Here is a 20,556-nt window from a genome sequence, read left to right on the forward strand (position 1 = left end):
AATGAATGCCGTAAGCAGAAAAAACAATTGAGGAATTGTCTTTTTGTATGAAATGAACTGCATAATCTGATACATAATGTTGTCAGCTTCTTCTTGAGGATTACAGTATCTGCCAATTCTAAAGTGTATGGTTTGACATACTTGGGTGTCCACAGTGCTAACTCGCTTGCCACCAGTTTCTTCTGTCATCGTATTGCTTTCTATACTCCAGACATGTTTTGTTTTTTTTTTACTATTTTTCCTGCCAGGCATCCTTAAATCTTCCTGAACAATTCAACTTTGCCATGAATGTTTATGCCAAAATGAAAGGAAAAACTGGTCTCAGAGTAACTGTGCGAGTAACAGATGCTTCGGCAAATCAGTTCTCCGGCAAGACACGGGAGTTGTCGGATGAGGTTCAGATTCAGGTAAGTGAATCAGAAACACTATTTTAATGGCTCCTGTGCACATTAGAGAACTGTATGAACGATTGATCAACTGACAGTGAACTTTAGCGACTCCACCATACACCAAGTGCTTGTGTTCTCTGAGAGCTGCTGCCTTATTCTTCTCGCCACTGATATTTCTCGGGAAGCCCCCACATAGAGTTGACAGATTTGGGTAGGTTCTTCCGAAATTAGTCTGTGTTTGGGGGTCTTTTTTCCATGTTGTCCCCTCTTTACGTGATGGTCACTGTCCTGTTCTTACAAAGCAGTGGTGTCACGGCACTATTGCAGAATATCCCGGGGTTTAGTAGTTCCTTCCCTATTCCTAAAGCTAGGGGCACCCTAGCTATCCCTTGCTTAACAGATTACTTCTGATGGTGAAGATACTAGGGCCACGTGCCTTGCTGAGCTCCTTAATCAGCCGTTATGTCTTCTTCCCCACCCAGCGAAGTGGGGAGTTGTAGTGTATAAGAATACACTAACCAGACTAACAAGGGAAGACGTACAGGGATAATTGAAAATACCAATCCTACAAATATGCACTCACAAACGGAGTGGAACACCAGGAAGTAAAGGAAGGAACAACCAAATAGGAGAGGAAGAAGATTGCACACAGACAAATCACCAAGCAACAGTCTTCTGAACAACACTCCTAAAGTCTCGTCAAACAACCAGTACCTCCAACTTCAGAACCAGGTTGTATGAAACTAATACTGGCAATTCCTGATTGCCAGAGATGAATATATATAGCAGAGAGGAGTGAGGAACACTGAACAGCTGAGACCATCAAAGCAGGAAAGCTCCAGGAGCTCCAACTGAACAAATTAACCCCTGCACTGTTAGCAGAAACCTGCACTGTTTAATATGATGGTGGATTGCTTCTAATTAGTGCAGAAGTATGTGAAATCAGACACTGCTGTCTTCTGGACCCTCTCCATCACGCTAAACCTGTGACAAGTATTAAGTTACATGACTTTTCATTATTGTTTTTTTCCCCATTTGTTCTTTTCTAACTTCCAGTTTCTGTTCTAGGTATTTGAGCGATTACATTTAACAAACCCCAGTATAGAAGCTGAGCAGATACTTATGTCTCCAAATTCCAACTTGAGGCTTCAAACGAACAGGTAATTTAATTGCTTTTTCTCTTGAAAGAAATATATAGTGGTGTAAGTTTCCAAAACCTTGAAATGTAATAAAAAGAAAATGAAAAAAGAAGGGTGAAGGTAAGAATAAGGTGTGTAATAAAAAAAAATAAAAAAAAGAACCAAAACAAAAAAAAACCTGAAACCTCAGAAGTAAATACAGCAGGTCCATGAAACTCAAACTAAGCAACCTAAAATAAATTTACTGATCTATTGATTTAAAGTCATACTCTGCCTGCAGACTTGTGAATCCTCAGTGCATGCTGTCAGGATTCACAGGCATGTGACTGCAAGCATGAGATCTAACCCCTTCAAGACGCAGCCCTTTTTCGTTTTTTGCGTTTAAGTTTTTTGCTCCCCTCCTTCCCAGAGCCATAACTAACTATTTTTCCGTCAATATGGCCACATGGGTGGCGCTTACAGCAACCTGGCATCAACAACCATAGAGGTCTCAAGGAGCTTGTCATGCCGAAGCATCGCTGACCCCCGATCACATGACGGGGTAGCATTTCCGTCCCGATGGCCGGAAGCGGTAGTTAAATGCCGCTGTCAGCATTTGAAAGCGGCATTTAACTAGTTAATAGCGGCAGGTGGATGGCGATTCTGCCTGCTGCTATTGCGCGCAAATGTCAGCTGTACAAAACAGCTGACATGTCGCGACTTTGATGTGGGCACAGCGCCGGAGCCCACATAAAAGGGGGAGACAAGACATGCGCAATACTAGTACGGCGCATGTCGTGAAGGGGTTAAATACAAGTGAATGGAGTAAGGCCGGACATGTCTAGTTGGAATTCGACCCGGAGCCTACAAATCACAAACTTGTGGTCACATGACCCATCAATCCCCGAACTGGAAAATCCCGACAGCGCGGACTGTGCGTGATGTGAGCATTCTCAAGTCTGCAGTCACTATGTGACTGCAGACTTCAACTCCAAGGTAGGACAACCACTTTCATTCTAGTTTCCATAATTGTTTGTTTGTTTTTTTTGTTTTGTTTTGTTTTAACTTCCTAGATCACGATCTATGTTGGAAGAAACTCCTGAGTTTTTGCAGTTTGCACTTAAACGGCTGAATTCTATAATAGGCTGACAGCTTCCTGTTCTGTGGCGATCACTTTCCAGCAGTCTTCTCATTGTCATCACAGTAACAGCTATGCAGATGTAGCAAGCGTTATACTGACGTGTGGCACATGTACATTTACACACCCACACACATTACCCCATTTGCAGTTACGGTACTTCCAGGCATGTTACTCAGCCTCCGTACTGGTCCCAGTGGGAAGAGAAGTTCCCTCTGTGATTGGGAAGGATGCAGTCCTCCATCTCAGGAAGCTGCCTCCGCACACACTTTTTTGCACAAGTATTTCTTACTAAAAAACGCACCTTAGGGAGGAGTTAGACTGTTGTGTAACTCAAGGATTGCAACCCAATGAATGGACTGACCGTCGGCTCTCCCGACCAGAGCATGACCGTTACATAGACATACATGCTGCTGATTATTTTTAAGGAAATTCTATTACTATATTATGCATGTATATATGTAAAAAGAAAAAATAAGGCTAAATACATGTATGTTAAAAAAACAAACAATTTTTTCTTTTAACTTGCATGTATTTATATAGCCTTGTTTTTGTTTGTTTTTTACATGTATACACACACATATACACACGTATGTATACGTACAAAATATATATAAAAAAAAAGTTAAGAAAAGATTCTTCTACTTTTGCATAAAGTTCTATCCTTCACTTGATATTCAATCCTGACATAATGTCATCATCATCTTCCTACAGAGACCGAGCCGCCGTTGTTAATTACCGGATATTGGATGGGCCAAATAAGTTGCCTGTTGTACAGGTGGACAGTAATGGGCTACTGACATCGGGTTTTCTCACTGGACTTTCTACCATAGAAATTAATTCTCAGGAACCCTTTGGAATCAACCAAACCATTATTGTGTCAATTAAGGTAATTTTCCTGGTGCTGAGTGACTATAACAATTATCTTTGTGTTTTGCGCTCTTTAGTAACTTAGTTTGTCGTTGAAATTGAAGATTCTTCTCGATGCTGCGGTTAGAAACTTAATAAAGTGCGTAGTGCTGCTTGTGCATAACCGCCGCAGAGTGACATAAGTTATAGCCCAAGTTGGATTCGATTCCTGGCTCACACATTGTTTATGGCCTGGCTGTAGCTGTGATTGATTGACCTAGCCACAATAGAGCTGGAGCAGACAAAGATGGGTCCATTAAAAGCTCATGGCAATGGGGAGTCTGGATTAAAGATGTGTCAGATTCAATGTCAGTTTTCCTAATATTGTAGGACAAGCGATAGGTGATGTATTTGAGGGAGCAGTTCAGTTTGGGAGTTTTAGATTATTGTTTTGTATGAAAAGTTGAGTTCTGAGTCTGACCATCAAATACATCATACGACTTAGACTGATGTTAAAAGGGGTTGTAAGACCTCTACACAAACCTTACAGGGGGCGGCAAGTTCAGAACAGTTGAGCACTTCATCCTTGTGACTTGAAATCACACATAAAGTTCAGATTCCACTATCTAAAGTTACACGGGGCCATGTGCAATAAGTTGTTAAACTACTAGGAGTGAGATAACGTCTAGAACTTTAGATAAAGTACTACATTTTGTCAACTTACCGCTGATGAGCAATCCATAGAGCAGGTACCTATGCCCCCTCAGTCTCTTGGCGGGGAAAACTGTAAGAATAGGGAGAGTAAACCACACTTAAATATTTATAATAATGAAAAGAGATATGCCTAGACTTAAAAATCTATTCTTTTTTCTGTTTTGTTTTGTTTTTTTTTAATTGGGGACACAAGATAAACGCTACAAAAAAAATCTTTTCTACAATTCCGAAAGAGTGACACAGTCTCCATGATATTAGGATCATTTATTGAGTTGTCTACCAGAAAATCTTCACATGTTGTTGTGTTCAATAGGACCTCATAATTACAAAAATGAGAACACTTTAGGGGTCAGAGAACCTCTTCATTCATTATCAGACTGAACTGCCACAAGTGCTTCTGCTTTTTCTTCACAATGGTCATCATTTAGTTAGGAGTGGTGGTGGTGGTGAAGCTAGAGGTCAGGGACCGGTGGTGAAGCTAGAGGTCAGGGACCGGTGGTGAAGCTACTAGAGGTCAGGGACTGGTGGTGAAGCTACTAGAGGTCAGGGACCGGTGGTGAAGCTACTAGAGGTCAGGGACCGGTGGTGAAGCTAGAGGTCAGGGACCGGTGGTGAAGCTACTAGAGGTCAGGGACCGGTGGTGAAGCTACTAGAGGTCAGGGACCGGTGGTGAAGCTAGAGGTCAGGGACCGGTGGTGAAGCTACTAGAGGTCAGGGACTGGTGGTGAAGCTACTAGAGGTCAGGGACCGGTGGTGAAGCTACTAGAGGTCAGGGACCGGTGGTGAAGCTACTAGCGGTCAGGGACCGGTGGTGAAGCTACTAGAGGTCAGGGACCGGTGGTGAAGCTACTAGCGGTCAGGGACCGGTGGTGAAGCTACTAGAGGTCAGGGACCGGTGGTGAAGCTAGAGGTCAGGGACCGGTGGTGAAGCTACTAGAGGTCAGGGACCGGTGGTGAAGCTACTAGAGGTCAGGGACCGGTGGTGAAGCTACTAGCGGTCAGGGACCGGTGGTGAAGCTACTAGAGGTCAGGGACCGGTGGTGAAGCTACTAGAGGTCAGGGACCGGTGGTGAAGCTACTAGAGGTCAGGGACCGGTGGTGAAGCTACTAGCGGTCAGGGACCGGTGGTGAAGCTACTAGAGGTCAGGGACCGGTGGTGAAGCTAGAGGTCAGGGACCGGTGGTGAAGCTACTAGAGGTCAGGGACTGGTGGTGAAGCTACTAGAGGTCAGGGACCGGTGGTGAAGCTACTAGAGGTCAGGGACCGGTGGTGAAGCTAGAGGTCAGGGACCGGTGGTGAAGCTACTAGAGGTCAGGGACCGGTGGTGAAGCTACTAGAGGTCAGGGACCGGTGGTGAAGCTAGAGGTCAGGGACCGGTGGTGAAGCTACTAGAGGTCAGGGACTGGTGGTGAAGCTACTAGAGGTCAGGGACCGGTGGTGAAGCTACTAGAGGTCAGGGACCGGTGGTGAAGCTACTAGCGGTCAGGGACCGGTGGTGAAGCTACTAGAGGTCAGGGACCGGTGGTGAAGCTACTAGCGGTCAGGGACCGGTGGTGAAGCTACTAGAGGTCAGGGACCGGTGGTGAAGCTAGAGGTCAGGGACCGGTGGTGAAGCTACTAGAGGTCAGGGACCGGTGGTGAAGCTACTAGAGGTCAGGGACCGGTGGTGAAGCTACTAGCGGTCAGGGACCGGTGGTGAAGCTACTAGAGGTCAGGGACCGGTGGTGAAGCTACTAGAGGTCAGGGACCGGTGGTGAAGCTACTAGAGGTCAGGGACCGGTGGTGAAGCTACTAGCGGTCAGGGACCGGTGGTGAAGCTACTAGAGGTCAGGGACCGGTGGTGAAGCTACTAGCGGTCAGGGACCGGTGGTGAAGCTACTAGAGGTCAGGGACCGGTGGTGAAGCTACTAGAGGTCAGGGACCGGTGGTGAAGCTACTAGCGGTCAGGGACCGGTGGTGAAGCTACTAGAGGTCAGGGACCGGTGGTGAAGCTACTAGCGGTCAGGGACCGGTGGTGAAGCTACTAGAGGTCAGGGACCGGTGGTGAAGCTGGAAAAGCTGATGGGTTTTTTTTTTTTTTTTTCTTTCAAGGAGATGTTGCTAAATTTCACAGCCTAAACCACATACATTATGTAATACATCTCGTATACCTGAAGAAGCTGGTATACTTGCCATGAGGTCATATCAGAATGACTGCATAATTCTTTTAATGGTTTTTACACTTGGTATTAAAATCAGGCTTTCAAGAGTAAAATCTAATTTAGGCTAGGTTCACATTTGCAGATGGAGGTGCTGTGGAGGGCTGCATACTTTCTCCGTGACGCTCTGCCCACCGCCTCCCCACCTGCGGTCAGCTCCGCCTATGTCGGCATGTGGCGTGTGTACCTATATTTACCATTGGGTACGCAGGCCGTGCAGATGTATGCGGATGCCTCCGCATGTGTCGTTTGAACGGTGCGGCGACCGCAGCAAAATGCAACTCGTTGCGGTCGGGGCAGCGTGAAAACGACACATGCAGAGGTATCCGCATACATCTGCACGGCCTGCGTACCCAATGTTAAAGATGGGGTACACATGATGCATGCTGACGTAGGCGGAGCTGAATGAAGAGGCGTGGCTGTGGGCGGGGCTTCATGGAGGAAGTCCGCAGCCCTCCCGTACGATAGTGTGAAACCAGCCTTACCTGAACATACACATTGTGAACCGCTGGTGGTAATATACATCCGGCCCTGTGCAGTGGGGTCAGCGCTGCCACATATGTGAGGTACATAGAGGTGTTAAGGGTCGGGAATAAACCTCTTATATTTGTGTAAATGATGGGTCTCCACTTTATACCTGCTGTTTTTTTTCCATCTTGCCTTTAAATCTTCCCTGCTATTATCACACAGGTTTCGCCAATCTCGTATATGCGGCTGGTGACCGGCCCGGCCGTACACACGGGCAGCGGCCATCTATTGTCTGCAGTTCCGCTGGGAGCCACATTGCGTTTCTCGGCCCGTTTCCATGACAACACTGGCGAGGTCTTCCACGCACAGAATTCCATTCTCAACTTTGCAATTAACAGGTTTGAGTAGATTCATTATTTCTGTGCATTATCAAAGCCATTAGTTTTCTGTAAATGGTGGATCCGGCAGCCACTTTCTCTGCAGTCTCTCAGATTTGACAATATCGGACTTTCCAAATTTGCATAAATACATTTACAGGGTTAGAATTTCTGTCAATGACAATATGTATAAGAAAGTGTTAGAATTTAAAGGGACACTACGCCTACATTCTTCTATGAATTCACTGATCTTTTCAGCTTAAGATCTTCAGTGAGACTCCGACTTCACCATCACATATCTTATCTTGCAGATCTTGGTCTTATAAAAAAAAAAAAAAAAACATTTCCATATTTATGAATGAGTTTCTTGACATTAGCAATGCATTTCTTCAACCACATGATGGCAGTGTTGTAGCATTACTCTCACATCGTAATATTGTGGATCATTTTTGTGTTTTAATATCAGGTTGTTTTTTCTTATGTTCTTGGTTGCAGGGACGATTTTGTACAAATTGGAAAGGGGGCCACAAATGACAGCTTTATCATGCGCACAGTCAACGTTGGTTTTACAATATTTAGGGTATGGGATACTGAGAATCCTGGAATTTCCGATTATGTCCCCATCCCTGTACAGCACGGCATATTCCCAGCTGTGAAGGAAGAAGCTGTGGTTGGGGATATCATCTGTTTTTCATGCCCAATAACAAGCCAGGAAGGTAATAAACTATTATTCAATTAAGAGAAAAATTAAATATTAATTTAAAAAAAACACATATATATATATATATATATATATATATCCTGCTGTATAATAATCAGATGAATAATAACTCTATATTATGAAAAGTGCGTATGATATATATATAATCATAATATATATTTATATATTACATACACATTTTAATGTCTAATAAACAATATATATGTATATGTATGTATATTTACGTACACACACTACATATATACACTCACACGATTATATATATTTTTTTGTCTACCATATAACCAAATAAAAAAATATGTATATATAAAATGTAATATTCTATCCCCAAATCATCTGTCGGGAGGCCTCCAGTTGGCAGAATTATGATTGCAGCTCTGGACTTCATGCAAACTTAAGAATAATGTGGTGGCTGTATAAAATAGCTTTACTATTTAGACTACAACGTAGTGGACCCGTGTGGGTTTTCTTCCTTCTTCATACTACAGTACAGAGCCTGTTGGATGCGTCACAGTGCAAACATGGCTAGAGCTCATTCTGTGCAGACACCGAGTCTGGAAATGCTTTAAGATTTCTGTTCTGAAGCTTGAAAAAATTGGTTAATGCAGCTCTGATTGATGAAACAGATGGGGATTTCAGATCAGTGTGTGATGATTTAATGAAATGTACAAAGCATCTCTGCTCTGAAAATTATCCAAGAAGGAAATTTTCTTTCTGAATTGCTCGTTGGTGTGTGCTGGGACAGAGTTAGGTCCAATAATGCCGAATCTCTGAGAATGAAACAATCCTGTGTCACATTAGATAAACGGTTCATTCATGTGTCGCTTTGGTGACAGATTGCGATGTTGAGGGTTATTCCCATCTGTGAATATGATGGTAAATCACTTTATGATCACGAGACTCGACCTCTTTGACCTCCACTAATCCTGAGAGCAAAGGGGATGCAGCTCTGGTGCCCGGTATAGTTTTTGTTTTCTCATGCACAGCGACCTTCCCATCCACTTGGCTTTGTAGCCAACTCTATTCACTTGCAGGCCCATGGTTAGTGACACTGAAGCTGGCCGTGATCGGGAGCCATTGGCGCGCTCCGGCGATCCTTGCCAGCTTCAGTGTCGTGTATATAAGATCACGTGTAAGCACCGCACACATTCAGCTCAATCGCAACATGCTATAAACCATCAAATGTACAGTAATTATTGGGAGAACGAAGCATAATTTTAATAAAAAGTTATTTAAAATGGTATTTTTTGTACAAGCGGTTTCCAATATTCTGACATTTTAAGATGGAACTAATCCTTTGCAGATTGGAACATAACTTTGGCTTCTAATACATTTATTCTTTTGGTTTACAGGGTTGTCTGGGACATGGAGCTCTTCCTCTAGGGCACTTCTGCAGATTGATCCCAGGTCCGGTGCCGCTGTAGCCAGAGAACCTGGACATGTTACTGTGTATTATGAAATTCCTGGGCTGCTGAAAACCTACCGAGAGGTAATGGACTTTATAATGAGCTTTGATCAACAGACACAATCAACAAAAAGCACAGTCTGTACGCAGCGTTAGAAGCTATCGAAAACAATCTGGGGCTAGACTCCATCTTCCCTAAGTCCCCTCCTCTACTTTTCCAATTTATTTGTTACTGCATGTCTCGCACCCCCTGGCTAGGTTCCCTAAAATGTGCCTTCTATAAAGATAATCAGTAGTGATGAGCGAACGTGCTGGGATAAGGTGTTATCTGAGCATGCTCGGGTGCTAACCAAGTGTCTTCGGCATGCACGAGAAAAATATTCGAGTCCCTACGGCTGCATGTCTCACGGCTGTTCGACAGCCACAACGCATGCAGAGATTACCTCACAAACAAGAAAATGCTGCATGTGTTACGGCTGTCAGACAGTTGCGAGACATCCGCGGGGACTCAAACATATTCTTTGAGTATGCCGAAAACGCTCTGTTAGGTCCCGTTTTGTTTGTTTTAGTAAAACTTTGTATTCCCCACTAATTAACATTTCTGGAAGAATTTTTTCTCTTCCAATATCTGGCAGCACTATTTCTCTGAAATGCTTCCTGAATGTGTATTTTAATAAAAGGGGGGGTGTCCATAACTTTTTATACTGCTGTGGCAAAAAATATCAACTTTTTGACGAACAAGCGATAGTTGGAATAAAGATGCGCCAAAGTTATTATCTAGCAAGAGGCACCGTGATTCCTTAGACAATTTTACAACTGATCTAGGTCTCATTTTCCTAATAGTTGGACACGATTGGTAAAACTGGCCTAAAGTTCTAAGAAAATATGATCAGGAATTATTTAATGGGGAATACAAGTGTTTACTAGAACGGACATGTCAGGAGAGCGTCACAGATCCTCGTTAGAGAAAGGTTCCTAGTGGAATTTCCTTTCACAATCCCAGCTGTTATCGGTTAAAAATACTTTGTGCAGAGTCCAGCGAGATCTGCAAAATTCTTACTGGATTTTCTTACAAGATTCTGACCAAATTTGTAGTAATCGGATGCGATGCAGAGTAGATTGTCTCAATAAACTCACAATCTCTTTTCTGCCTATTTATCTCCCTGCTCCCCCATACATACGAGTGCTCTTCTGAGCGTTCGTGTATTTTCGGTGGGGAGAGGGTAGAAAGCACCTGGCGGGCACCTCCAGCAGTGGCCACAAAAGGCTCAGCAGTGGAAGTTTTAACTCCCTGACCCCTCTCTCCCTCAATGCAGTCTGTCAGGGTAGAGGTGGAGGCCCCCCATACACATCAGATGGTCTACTGGTTCTGCATAAATTAGGGGGTTTGCACCGACTCAAGCTATATAACCCAAAGTCTCTGTGTTCTCAGTGAACATTATGAGAAAAGGACTTTACAGTGAGCGACAAAAAATGTATTTGCTGAAGTATGCTTTTACCATACCGGTTTGATTTTTGGATCCATTAGAAACCAAATGAAATGTCTTATACAGCAGCTTTTAAATGATCATATTATCAAAACCACAATTCAGACTAACTTAGTACAAAGTGGTGATCTTTGATCTCGGTTTGTGCTTTTGTGGCCGGCACTACTAACTAGCAAGGGAAAATATCCTTCATGTGGGTGATCATTTGTACTGTATGATGTGGGGCAGCATGATGGCTCAGTGATTAGCACTGTATTCATGGACCGCTGGGATCCTGGCTTCAAATCCCACCAAGGAGAATGTCTGCAAGAAGATTGTATGATTTACCTGTGGCTTTCAAGCCTTGATCATGGTCTGCACAATTTAGTTGGCGAAACCTGAGGATCTCAGAATTGCGGCTTCAACAGTTCAAATTGAGCAGCTGAGAAGTGGAAGAGGAGACCTTGGGAGAGAAGGTCTGGATGGCCCAGGAGCCTCCACAGAATGTCTACTGGAAAGTTGTCCTCTTATGTGTACCCTGATCTTTTTCTAGGCCAGTCTGGGGCCCCGAGGATGACAGGAATACATTTTGACCTGATCTTCTTGAGTCCTAAGTAGCAGAGTTAAATGTGAGAATGGATAAGGAAGGGAAAAGTGAGACCAGGCAATTGCCAGGGCGTCGGATGGAACTGCAAGAAGACCCACAAGCTCTGGACACGAACCAGGACACCTTGTGGTTGTGCGTGGATGCCATCAGGTCATGGTCTGGAGTGTCCCAGTGTAGACAGATGTGATCAAAGACAGTCTGAGGCAGGGGCCACTCTCCCTCGGATGGACCTTTTGAGACTTAAGACTTCTGTGTTGGTTGGAATTTTTTGTGCTGCCCAGTCGAGAATCGGAGAGACCTCTGAAGTTGACCACAAGTTCCTCCTTGGTAATTGATGTAAGCCACGTCGGTGGCATTGTCAGATTGGGAGACCCAAAAGCTAAACCTACCAATGCAATAGTGCAAGACGAATTGCCCCAAATTCTAGGATGTTGGTCTCGAGGAACACTTTGTGGCTCTTCCACCAACCCTGCAATGTCAACTTCCGGAAGACTGCTCTCCAACAGAGTAGGTTGCTGTCCATCGTCATCATCTGCCAGTGAATAGGGAGGAAGGAACAACTGAGAGAAACAAGGGGTGCGTCCTGCCACCATAACAGAGACTGTCTGACCTGGTGGGAAAGACAAATTGAACGATCCATGGAGTTGACAGACTTTTCCTAGATAGAAAGTGGTACCAGCTGCAGTGGTATGATGTGGAATTGGGAAGGTCCATATAATGCTGCAGGGGAAGAAAATGGCGCTTCACAGAAAGGAGGAGGGAGCGGAGACACTGCAGGGTGGGAGAATTACAGAAATGTCTGGCTGAGGAGAAAGGGGGCATGGCCTACTGGCTCGACTAGGCCACAACTGAAGCCAGGGGCTAAATTTGAATCCTGACCCCAGGTGAGGCTTCAGAAGGCTGTGAAGGAGCCTCAGGAAGGAGAAGAGAGACGGAATGAATAAAAGGATAGGAAGAAAGATTGAAAAAAGGTAAAACGTCGCTGGACGTTGAAGAAAATTAATAAGGAAAAATAAAAAATAGACTTTTTGCAGAAACTGGTTTGGAGCTCCAGACTCATGTCTACCTCCTAGTGACACTAAGGCTACTTTCACACTAGCGTCGGGAACAACCCGTCGCCGTGCGTCGGGCCGACGTTCCCGACGCTAGCGTGGTCTCCGCCGCACAACGGGGGCAGCGGATGCATTTTTCCCACGCATCCGCTGCCCCATTGTGAGGTGCGGGGAAGTGCGGGGAGGTGGGGGCGGAGTTCCGGCTGCGCATGCGCGGTCGGAAAAAGCGGACCGTCGGGAGCAAAAAACGTTACATGTAACGTTTTTTTCTCCCGACGGTCCGCTACCACACGCCCAAGCGTCGCAAAACGGACGCACCGTTTGGCAATGCGTCGCAAATGCGTCGCTAATGTTAGTCTATGACGAAAAAACGTATCCAGCAAGAACTTTTGCTGGATGCGTAGTTTCGGCAAAACGACGCATTTGCGACGTATTGCAGTTAACGCTAGTGTGAAAGTAGCCTTAGCTAAACTGAAGAGCTTGGTTGCCAGTACGTGGGTGTAGCCTGTTGGGGAGGAGCTTTTTTTTTCTTAGTTGTAATTCTCAGTATCAGCCTCTTGGCGGCACCAGCGTACACCCATGGTCTCCTGTGTTCCCCAATGAAACGACAGAGAAAATATTTTATCCAATACTGAATTGTTTTCACAGCATGGAAAACATTACTCTGCACAGCCTTCATGCATATCATGGCAATACTTTTAGTCTATCGAATATGCAAATATATATATATTTTTGTACATTACAGGTGTTAATCCGCTCACCGCAGAGAACACGAGTTGTGGATGCAAATGGAGAGAAAATCAATTTGCAGTCTGCAAATGTTCATAAATTCCTTGTTGATATTGGGGAAAATGGCAACAACTTGAAAGGTAACTCTAACACATGGCTCTCTTACAATTTTTTGCATGAACATCCTGGGAGCAGGGAGCGCAAACAATATTACAAAATGTGTTTTCTCAGTCAGTCCGTAATTTTTCCAATGAACATTATTCTTGCCTGTTGTTGTTTTTGTTTCTTTGTTTTTTTTATATATATATTTAAAAGCATTATTTTATATTTTGCGCCCAGTAATGGTAGAACAGTTTACATTACAATATTCCACTCTTTCCGCTTTTATTTTCATTTGCACAGTTTCCTTTCTATTGCATATGTGACACCCAAGAATGTCCTAGGATGCTGCAGTATTCTGCGCAATATTTTCCCCCTTCCCTAAATTGATACCAGTTTAAAAATTGCCCCCTCAAAGTAATCAAAACATGAGCCCCCGCCTGCTGTTAACCATTTAGTTGCTGGTGTTTTATATTGACAGCAGCATATAATGGGATAAACAGCCATGATCGGTGCTAACATCGATCGTTGCCAATGAAGCAGGATTTCATCTATAAAATAAAACTGGCGCCCTCTGCATTTTCACCCGTAGTGGAGCATTATTGTCTCTTTCCTTACGTTATTTTCATTGTTGAAGAATTTGGATTACGGCAACAGTGCAGCCCACCTAACTTTTTATTATCCAACTGGATCCACGCATGTGTGAATGCGGCATTAGACCGTATTGGTAAATGGGCCCCAATGTTTTTTCCATATCATCTTTTATGTTCTGGTGTGAAAAGATTTATACTTTGATTAATTTTTCACACTATTTGTTACATTGAAAGACGATATATTTTGCTTGGCAATTATCAGTACCTCGGCAAGTTATGCCGGAAGTAATATTTGGCATGAGGTGGTAATTTGATATGTGTTCTTGTTTCCATAAAGTTCCAGTGCTTTATAAGGTAGCGCCAAACACAGTATGTTCCTGCCTAATATGCCAAAGAGAATTCAGGGGGATCGAGTGTTCCATCCAATCTTGGGTGTGCAGATTCTTCAGACCATTCCCGTGTAAGCCAGGATTACTCTGTGCCGTAGCGTCTTGGAGCCATTTGTCTGTATGAAGTCTAGCTCGGCCACACAAGGGCTAATACTTCTCTTTCTGGCATCGTCTATATTTGTATGACGGCAGATCAAGTGAATGTTCCTGTAAAACGCCATATAATGCACTGAAACCCCAGAGCTTTTCCATAATAACTGTAAGTGCGGGATGTATTTGCTCTATGAAGGATTACTCCTCTGCGTTCGTGAAAGAATTGTATGGACTCAAGTGTATTGAAAGTGTCCGTTTTAATGTTTGCTAAGTTTTTTAATTCCTGACTATAAAGGCACAGAGAGGCGCATTGGTGACGACAATGATGACATTCATGGAGTCTCCTTAGATTAAAGAAGTAGTTGTGTTTCTAGATGGCAACTAGTGATTATGGTTCATCCACTTCATTGCGATTACTCGGCTTGGTCTCCTGAGAGCCCATCAGAACCACTTAAATTCTCTATTTATGTAAATGCCTCCATTATGCAGTAACACTTTATAAAATAACACTCGTGCGAGAGCCCCCCCAAAGCTGCATGTACATAGAGCAATTATACAAGCCTACAACAAGTTTATTGTTTAGTGGTTTATTACCACTTCTGTCTTCTCGTATGACGGCATTGAGCAAATAGAAGAATTGGCTCTGCTGATGCTTCTGTAGGACCCCCAATCACATAATTGGGCTCAGGTGTGTTACAGCCTTTAGGGTTCTTTTTTTATTGGGGTGGGGGTGGGATGGTGGTTGATGGTGCCTAAATAATAAGAGATGTACAAATAAATTTGCCCGACCCTGGTCCAGCGGTCACATCAGTATTTCGTAGCAGTGGAAGTAAAATACTGTGGACTTGAGCGCTGGAACAATGGTAAGATTAGAAACTTTTTATCCAGGCTATGCATTTCGGGGCCGATTTAGCTCCTTCATCAGGTGCAGTCCTCATGAAGTCCGGGGTATTTTTCCTCCACTGCTATATCCGAGTCCTCGAACCTGATAACCTGGGTCTTCGCGGACGCAGCTGCAGCCTTTGGAGGGAGACGGTCCGTGCCATTGTCCGTATTTTGCCTTCTCACCCAACCCGAGCAGGTGAGTGTAACAACTCGCAAGTCTCCTCCTTCTTTCATTTGGTTGATTGCACTAGGAGCACTTGTTCTTCTCTCTTGCATAGCCACCATGGACTGCCTCTTACAGGCTAGGCAAAGCCTACAAATCAGAAGAGGTCTCCCACTTGGAATCCTACAAACTTATTTTCTCATTTTTTAGTAAATAAACTTGGACACAACGCATTGTAAAAAGCTGCCCCCCGGGCCACGAGTACTATCCCCCCGGGGCCAGGAGTGCTATCCCCCCCCAGCCACGAGTGCAGCCATCTCTGCACCCACTGTGGGTACTAAGTAGTGCGAGAAAACTTTTACAATTCTGAGGACAACGTAATGGGACATGTGGGTGGTAAAATAAATGACTGACTGCCCCCCTCACCCATCCTCCGATACGTTCTTCAGTAGAACATCAAATTGGTTGTACTTATTATTACTTGTCTTCTCCGCTACAATTATGTAAAAAGCTACTACTACCTCGTAGAAGGATTTTTATTTTTTTTTACTTGATGGCTGTATTCCCGTCTGGCTTATCTTGTCGGATCATTTCATTGCCTACAAGTCTGAGCTAGAAAATGAGCTGGGCTTGTCATTGTTTAGATGGCTAATAAGGCGTCTGAAGCGGCGATGATAACCATTCTTGTGATGTCTATTAGAAAACAAAATAGATGGGTTTTTTCTGTATTATATCCACAAAGGACTTCACTGTCTGACATGCCGGTATATCCAAAGAAAACGCTTATGTTCTGGTAGCTGAGAATAAAATATGGCTTGTATTTCTCCTGACTTGCTGCATTGGAGACTTTTCAATGGTTATAAAAGTTTTATTTCTCTGGTATTTTTTTTTTTAATATAATCCAGAACTTTAATATCAATTTATATGTCTTACCCTGAAAAATAAGGTGTACAGTATACAACTCCAGATCACGAGGTACAGGCAGCAGATGGGCCACTGGGCAATAATGTACGTTGTTTGCTTGAAGATCATATATTGTAAGACAGATGCACCTCCAACATGTCTGTCTGATTTTCTAACATTACTGATTTTTAGTAACTTCTTGTATGTCTCATACAGAAAGTCAAAGTCTCTTTCTAGACGTTTAGACAGCAGGATGTAATTTTCTAGATAATATAAGTAGTTTATATACAAATTACTATTGTCTTTCCTCCAAAAATTCACTTCAAACTGCCGGCCACTAGGAGTCTCCATAATGTCTTTGCTGTCCCCTGCCTGTTGTAAAGTGTAATCAGTCTGATAGCAGCAGAGATACGGAAGAGTTGTAGGAAGTGGTGGTGGTCGGTCTATGTCTCTCTGCTTCTCTTGTCCAGCTACATAAAAGCAGAACTTGAGAGGTGATATTTCAGTTCAGCACAGACGTAATGCATGCTGACAAGTTGGGGAAAAGAAGTTCCAGCACACATTATACTAACAGAATGCTGAAGAGGAGAAACCATTAACTAAAAAAATAACTAAAAAGGCGTTGATAAAAAGTTACTGAGCATAAGACTCGGAAATGTTTCTGGAAAAATTACACTGCTTTTAACTAGTTGTGGGGCAAAGCAGGCTGTCCATCACCGTGCCGGGGAGCCATATCAGCCGCGCTCACAGTATTATTATTTCTTATGCATTGTTTATATAGCACTATGATATTGTACAGCGCTTTACAGACATTATCATCGCTGTCTTCACTGAGGCTCATAATCTAGATCCCCTATCAGTATGTCTTTGGAATGTGGGAGGAAACTCACACAAACACGGGTAGGACATACAAACTCCTTGCAGATGTTGTTCTTGGTGGGATTTGAACCCAGGACCCCAGTGCTGCAAAGTATCGATGCTAACCACTGAGCCACCATGCTGCCCTATGTCATAGTGATCAGTGACGGTAACCGCTGTGTGCACCACCCCGATGACTGGAAACGAGCGGCTTCAGGAAGAATATCATGTGATATTTCTCCCTTTTGTGGATGTGACGGGTTCCCTTTAACCCCTTCATGACCTAGCCTATTTTGACCTTAATGACCTGGCCGTTTTTTGCAATTCTGACCAGTGTCCCTTTATGAGGTAATAACACAGGAACGCTTCAACGGATCCTAGCGATTCTGAGGTTGTTTTTTCGTGACATATTGGGCTTCATGTTAGTGGTAAATTTAGGTCTATAATTTCTGCGTTTATTTGTGAAAAAAACGGAAATTTGGCAAAAATTTAGAAATTTCGCAATTTTCACATTTTTAATTTTTATTCTGTTAAACCAGAGAGTTATGTGACTCAAAATAGTTAATAAATAACATTTCCCACATGTCTACTTTACATCAGCACAGTTTTGGAAAAAAAAAAATTTTTTGCTAGGAAGTTGTAAGGGTTAAAATTTGACCAGTGATTTCTCATTTTTACAACAAAATTTACAAAACCATTTTTTTTAGGGACCACCTCACATCTGAAGTCAGTTTGAGGGTTCTATATGGCTGAAAATACCCAAAAGTGACACCATTCTAAAAACTGCACCCCTCAAGGTGCTCAAAACCACATTCAAGAAGTTTATTAACCCTTCAGGTGTTTCACAGCAGCAGAAGCAACATGGAAGTAAAAAATGAACATTTAACTTTTTAGTCACAAAAATGATCTTTTGGCAACAATTTTTTTTATTTTCCCAAGGGTAAAAGGAGAAACTGGACCATGAACATTGTTGTCCAATTTGTCCTGAGTACGCTGATACCTCATATGTGGGGGTAAACCACTGTTTGGGCACACGGCAGGGCTCGGAAGGGAAGGAGCGCCATTTGACTTTTTGAATGAAAAATTGGCTCCAATCTTTAGCGGACACCATGTCGCGTTTGGAGAGCCCCCGTGTGCCTAAACATTGGAGCTCCCCCACAAGTGACCCCATTTTGGAAACTAGACCCCCCAAGGAATTTATCTAGATGCATAGTGAGCTCTTTAAACCCTCAGGTGCTAAACAAATTGATCCGTAAAAATGAAAAAGTACTTTTTTTTTCACAAAAAAATTATTTTAGCCTCAATTTTTTCATTTTCACATGGGCAACAGGATAAAATGGATCCTAAAATTTGTTGGGCAATTTCTCCCGAGTACACCGATACCTCACATGTGGGGGTAAACCACTGTTTGGGCGCACGGCAAGGCTCGGAAGGGAAGGCGCGCCATTTGACTTTTTGAATGGAAAATTAGCTCCAATCGTTAGCGGACACCATGTCGCGTTTGGAGAGCCCCTGTGTGCCTAAACATTGGAGCTCCCCCACAAGTGACCCCATTTTGGAAACTAGACCCCCCAAGGAACTTATCTAGATGCATAGTGAGCACTTTAAACCCCCAGGTGCTTCACAGAAGTTTATAACGCAGAGCCGTGAAAATAAAAAATAATTTTTCTTTCCTCAAAAATTATTTTTTTTAGCCCTGAATTTTTTATTTTCCCAAGGGTAACAGGAGAAATTGGACCCCAAATGTTGTTGTCCAGTTTGTCCTGAGTACGCTGATACCCCATATGTGGGGGTAAACCACTGTTTAGGGGCACGGCAGGGCTCGGAAGGGAAGGCACGCCATTTGGCTTTTTGAATGGAAAATTAGCTCCAATCATTAGCGGACACCATGTCGCGTTTGGAGAGCCCCTGTGTGCCTAATCATTGGAGCTTCCCCCCCCCCCCACAAGTGACCCCATTTTGGAAACTAGACCCTCAAAGGAACTTATCTAGATGTGTGGTGAGCACTTTGAACCCCCAAGTGCTTCACAAAAGTTTATAACGCAGAGACGTGAAAATAAAAAATCATTTTTCTTTCCTCAAAAATAATTTTTTAGCCCGCAATTTTTTATTTTCCCAAGGGTTACAGGAGAAATTGGACCCCAAAAGCTGTTGTCCAGTTTCTCCTGAGTACGCTGGTACCCCATATGTGGGGGTAAACCACTGTTTGGGCACAGTTCGAGGCTCGGAAGGGAGAGAGCACCATTTGACTTTTTCAACGCAAGATTGGCTGGAATCAATGGCGCCATGTCGCGTTTGAAGACCCCCTGATGTGCCTAAACAGTGGAAACCCCTCAATTCTAACTCCAACACTCCCCTAACCCTAATCCCAACCCTAACCCCAACACACCCCTAACCCTAATCTTGGCCTTAGGGTTAGGGTTGGAATTAGGGTTATGTGCCCACGTTGCGGATTTGTGTGCGGATTTTTCCGCATCATTTTTGAAAAATCTGCAGGTAAAATGCACTGCGCTTTACCTGCAGATTTACCGCGGATTTCCAGTGTTTTTTGTGTGGATTTCACCTGCAGATTCCTATTATGAAGCAGGTGTAAAACGCTGCGGAATCCGCACAAAGAATTGACATGCTGCGGAAAATACAATGCAGCGTTTCCGCGCTGTATTTTCTGCACCATGGGCACAGCGGATTTGGTTTTACATAGGTTTACGTGGTACTGTAAACGTGATGGAAAACTGCTACAAATCCGCAGCGCCCAATCCGCAGTGGATCCGCAGCCAAATCCGCACCGTGTGCACATAGCCTAATTCCAACCCTAGCCCTAATTCTATCCCGAAGTGCAACCCTATCCCGAAGTGCAACCCTATCCCGAAGTGCAACCCTATCCCGAAGTGCAACCCTATCCCGAAGTGCAACCCAAAAATAAATATATTTTCTGTATTTTATTATTGTCCCTACCTATGGGGGTGATAAAGGGGGGGTTTATTTACAATTTTTTAGGTTCTATCACAGCGACCAAAATGTACAGGGAACGAATCTGCCGGCCGGCAGATTTGGCGGGCGCACTGCGCAAGCGCCCGCCATTTTCCAAGATGGAGGCGCCCATGCGAGAAGACCGAGGACACCGGGACTAGGTAAGTATGGGGGGGTGCGATCGGACAGCGGAGGGGAGAGGAAGGCGCATAGGACAGGACGGAGGGGTAGGGAACAATGACAGCGGCTGCTGATCGCCGCCGTCAGTCGGTGGGGGGGCCAGATCGGGGTCTCCAGCCATGGCCGATGCTATTGCAGCATCGGCCATGGCTGGATTGTAATCTTTCACCAATTTTCATAGGTGAAATATTA

General features: G+C 43.9%; 1 protein-coding gene across 1 annotated transcript in view; it reads left to right on the forward strand.

Annotated features, from left to right (window-relative positions):
- The window catches only part of NUP210 (nucleoporin 210), a 115,814-nt gene that overhangs the window by 84,642 nt on the left and 10,616 nt on the right, over positions 1-20,556 (forward strand). The window contains exons 28-34 of the mRNA XM_077276978.1: positions 249-407; positions 1,458-1,549; positions 3,360-3,534; positions 7,097-7,272; positions 7,747-7,967; positions 9,325-9,461; positions 13,248-13,371. Coding sequence (XP_077133093.1) covers positions 249-407; positions 1,458-1,549; positions 3,360-3,534; positions 7,097-7,272; positions 7,747-7,967; positions 9,325-9,461; positions 13,248-13,371 — 1,084 coding nt within the window. The remainder of the gene's footprint in view (positions 1-248; positions 408-1,457; positions 1,550-3,359; positions 3,535-7,096; positions 7,273-7,746; positions 7,968-9,324; positions 9,462-13,247; positions 13,372-20,556) is intronic.

This window comes from Ranitomeya variabilis, chromosome 8 (genome assembly GCF_051348905.1).
Source record: "Ranitomeya variabilis isolate aRanVar5 chromosome 8, aRanVar5.hap1, whole genome shotgun sequence".
NCBI lineage: Eukaryota > Metazoa > Chordata > Amphibia > Anura > Dendrobatidae > Ranitomeya > Ranitomeya variabilis.